This window comes from Alnus glutinosa, chromosome 1 (genome assembly GCF_958979055.1).
Source record: "Alnus glutinosa chromosome 1, dhAlnGlut1.1, whole genome shotgun sequence".
In the NCBI taxonomy this organism is placed as follows: Eukaryota; Viridiplantae; Streptophyta; class Magnoliopsida; order Fagales; family Betulaceae; genus Alnus; species Alnus glutinosa.
In genome coordinates, this window is record NC_084886.1 from 53,305,759 (window position 1) to 53,309,961 (window position 4,203).

Below are 4,203 nucleotides of genomic sequence, written 5' to 3' on the forward strand. Positions count from 1 at the left end.
AGAAAAAAAAGAAGAAAAAAGACGTAAAAGAGACCCCTTGATTTGGGATTAAATGCGGAGAAAAGAGTCCCCTTGAGCTGTTTGTTCATTTCATTTCATCGCCATCCTCGACCCCTCTCTCTCGATCTTTGGGTTCATTTCAGTGTGGAAGTGGAAATGGAAGCAGGCGGCGAGCCCATGGTGAGAGTGCAGGCCTTAGCCGAAGCCGGTCTTTCACATGTCCCCCCTCAATACATCCAGCCCCCTCCAAACCGTCCTCAACTCAATACACCTTCCTCCACCTCTAACCATGATACCGTTCCACCCGTCATCGACCTATCCGATTTTGACCCGACCCGCCGGGACTCGGTCCGGGAGTCAATCGGGCGGGCCTGCAGGGAATGGGGGGCCTTCCACGTCACCAACCACAGCGTTCCCGCCGGCCTGCTGGACCACGTCAAGACCGTGGGCCTCACCTTCTTCAACCACTGCCCCCTCCCCGACAAGCTCAAATACTCGTGCGACCCATCCTCCTTCGCCTCCCAAGGCTACGGCTCCAAAATGCTCCTCCCCGACCAAAACGGCATCGTCCTGGACTGGAGAGACTACTTCGACCACCACACCTTCCCGCTCTCTCGGCGCGACCCCTCTCGCTGGCCCCACTTCCCTCCCGACTACAGAGACACCATGGGCAGGTACGCCGACCAGATGAATGCGCTGGCTCAGAAGCTGTTGGGCTTGATCTCTGAGAGCCTAGGGTTGAGATCGTCGTGCATCGAGGAAGCCGTGGGTGAGCTGCACCAGAACATTACCGTCAGCTATTACCCTCCCTGCCCTCAGCCGGACCTCACCCTCGGTCTCCAACCCCATTCCGATATGGGGGTCATAACGCTTCTCATCCAAGACCACGTCGGAGGCCTTCAACTTCTCAAGGACAACCACTGGGTCACCGTACACCCTTTGTCTGAAGCCATTCTCGTCATACTCGCCGATCAAACCGAGGTATCTATCTATCTTATCTACTTCCCTTGTTTTGAGTTTATTCTTTTTATAAGCTGATTCCTGTGTGGCCCTTAGTTTCAGAGCATCTGCATCGGCTCATGTAATGCAATTAGCAATCTCCAATGTAAAATGCATTTGAGCTACCATGCTTCTCACAACGCAAAAAGTTTCGAAAAAGAAAAAATTCTTCAATAAAGAAGGATCAAAATAAAAATAAAGAAAGAATATTTAAGTATTATAGAAAAAGAACAGATAATGGTAAATGGATTGAGATGAAGGTGTTTGTAAAAATGGAATTAAAGGAATTGAAAATGGTTCGGGTTAGGAGTTCACCGCATATAAGCTGCCTGTCAAAATGACTCCATGACTTCTCCTAGACTTAGTCCACTCCTCTTATAGAAGGATCACTTGATCCATTATTGTACTACCTAACTAAACTAAAGGATAACACAGATAACAAAGAATGCTAATATCTACCTTATTCAAATAATAGCAACTAACTCAACAACCCTTGAGATAACAAACAAAGACAAAGAAAGATAACAAACAATGATAATTATTAGATATTCTTACCCGTATTTTCGATTAGACATCTTCAGGATATACTTCTCCCAGTGCTTGGGAATTTCAGAAGGTCCAAATTAAATTTATGCCTCTACTTCTGAGGTTCTTGCATCTGGCTCTACACTTGCAAGTTCCAAAGCCAATATCTTGCAACAGTCGTACCCTTTAATGTTGAAACTGATAGATTGTACTGATGCTTTGTTGAATTGTTGTTCTGCCCGTAGTGTTTGTTCCGATTTATTGAGTGAGCATTTGCATCTGTGATTATGGTGGTTTGCTTTACTAATTTTATTTATAAACTTTCAGCTACAATCATGCTATCCTACACTGTTTATACTTCAATTACCGGTGCTTTACTTTTGGGTGGCTTGCTCATTGGAGCTCATATGGATGTATTCCCGTTTGATAAATTTTAATATCAAGAGGGGTTTTCTAGGTGAAAATTTAAGAAACATTTAGCTTCGTACTATTTTATTATTTTTATTTTTTATCTCTTCCTGCTCTTCTGTACCTAAGACTTGATTAGTCTCATTGTCTTTATTAAATACTCTCTCACATGATTCAGTACACTATTTCTGGAATCGATATTGAATATTCAGTCTCTCTATCTGGCCTTATAATGCATTTGAAACACGACACTTCTCTAAGTGAACTTCCAACTTGACAACCATTGTCTGGATTGACGACATTGATTCATAATTGATTTGTTACAATCCATTTGTCAATCAAAATAAAAAACATTTTCATATGAAGTGGCCATTAGCATTAAGTATATGCTGTCTTAGGCACTGTACATAGTTGTTTCCTACTATGTGGTAGCATGTCCATAATTTTGTCATCACTAGGAAATCTGATAATACTTTTGGTCATTCTGTGAAAATTTGTTTTATTCAAACAACTGGGGTCAGTGACATCGTGTTATTTCTTCTTTGTCTGCAGATTTTTACCAATGGGAAGTATAAGAGTGCTCAACATAGAGCCATAACTAAAGCCACTCAACTGCGGCTCTCAGTTGCCACATTTCATGATCCTGCCAAGGCAGTGAAAATATCCCCTGCTTCTGAGCTTGTTAATGAATCTTCTCCCCGGTACCGTGAAGTTCTTTATGGAGATTACGTGTCATCATGGTATACAAAGGGCCCAGATGGCAAAGGCAATATCAATTCGCTCCTGCTTAACTGAGGGATTGGAAAGCCCCTTGTCCATCGTCTCTCCTTTCTCTATTTGCCTTGACCTTGTAGTCTTGTAATTAAGTGAAAGCACAGCAAGTAATATCAGTTTTCGTTCTTATGGTTAAGTGGAGCCATAATAACTCTCATCAGTATTAGTATGAGAGGACTTTGATGTTCCATCTTTTTGGCTATCCAATTAAGTTTTCCTCAAAAATAATTTGTTGTCAGGGTTTTATTCTTTGATGGAATTGATTGGGTTATGTAAGAACAAGGTTAAGTCTACTGATCTATTAGGATGCCTTAGCTGCGTGCATAACCGCACTTCCACTTGACACCTATTGCAATGATAAATTTTGCCAATTTGAGTCGTGACTTTTAGCTAGTTGTATTGTCCCCCAAGGCGCTTTACACAATTACTCAAACCAAGACAACTTTGCTTGAATTGCCGCATTATAGTGCTATGAAATAGTTTCTAAAGAACTTATAATAAAAATTGTAGTACTCTTAATAACACTAATAGAGAGTGATTCTCTTATCAAAAAATAAAAATAAAAATAGAGAGTGATTCTCATCGGACTTCTGAACCTGATTGGATGTTGAGATCTGTCATTGAAGAAGCTTGCGATCGTCTCTGGCGTCACACAAGCTGGATTACTGGTTAATCCAGCTTGCCCCCGAAAAGCTAATCGAGAAGCCCATTTGATGGCTTTGGGCAGCATATTTCTCTCTTAATGGTTGTTTTCCCTAATCTCTGCCCTTCGTGATCTTTTAAAAGATCCACGTGATGTTTCTTTTCTTTGGATAAATGGATTAAAAAAAAAAAAAAAACCAAAACCAATTAATAATCAACTAATTACTTTAGTGCACGTTTTGATGGAGGGAGGGAGAGGTAGTAGACGCAGGGAAATGCATGAAAAAATCTAGACATTCAATCGGACATCCTTCAGCCTGTGTAAGAGACTATTCTAATTTGTCATCTACAGTCTTTGACTGAGAAACCTGGAATTTTCATTTTATTTTTCTTAAATACTAAATAGTAAAGACTTCAATGAAATAATTTGTGAGTACTTTATGTCGGCATGTATTTCATTAAGGTCACCTACAAAAGCGACGATCCACTAAAACCCACTGTTGGCTTATTGCCTAAATTTTAGGGAATCAGAGAGGGATTGGGAGCCTGAGTCAGGCAGGTGAGCCCTGCAACCTGGACTGCCCGGGGCACCTAGGTCCTAACCTCCATCTTTCATTTCCTCTGAAATTCCGACAAAATTTTTTTAGGAGATCCTCATATGGGGGAAGGTTAATCACCTTTTATTGCCAAGTTCAGGGGGAAGGAGAAGGATTTCTATAGTATCTGAAAGTCGTCTCGACATTATCGAAAACAACAGTCTGACTGCTCAAATAAATCAATATTAAACCAGAAATCACCCTCCACTTATCAAACAAGTCCCATTCAAGATAGCCAAAGCCACAAGAGAGTACAGGA

General features: G+C 41.3%; 1 protein-coding gene across 1 annotated transcript; it reads left to right on the forward strand.

Moving 5' to 3' along the window:
- Positions 1–18: 18 nt before the first annotated feature.
- On the forward strand, positions 19–2,944 carry LOC133858334 (jasmonate-induced oxygenase 1). The gene is made up of 2 exons (XM_062293799.1): positions 19–981; positions 2,485–2,944. Exons 1-2 carry the CDS (start codon positions 157–159, stop codon positions 2,725–2,727), a joined length of 1,068 nt encoding a protein of 355 aa, XP_062149783.1. The 5' UTR covers positions 19–156; the 3' UTR covers positions 2,728–2,944.
- Positions 2,945–4,203: the final 1,259 nt, after the last annotated feature.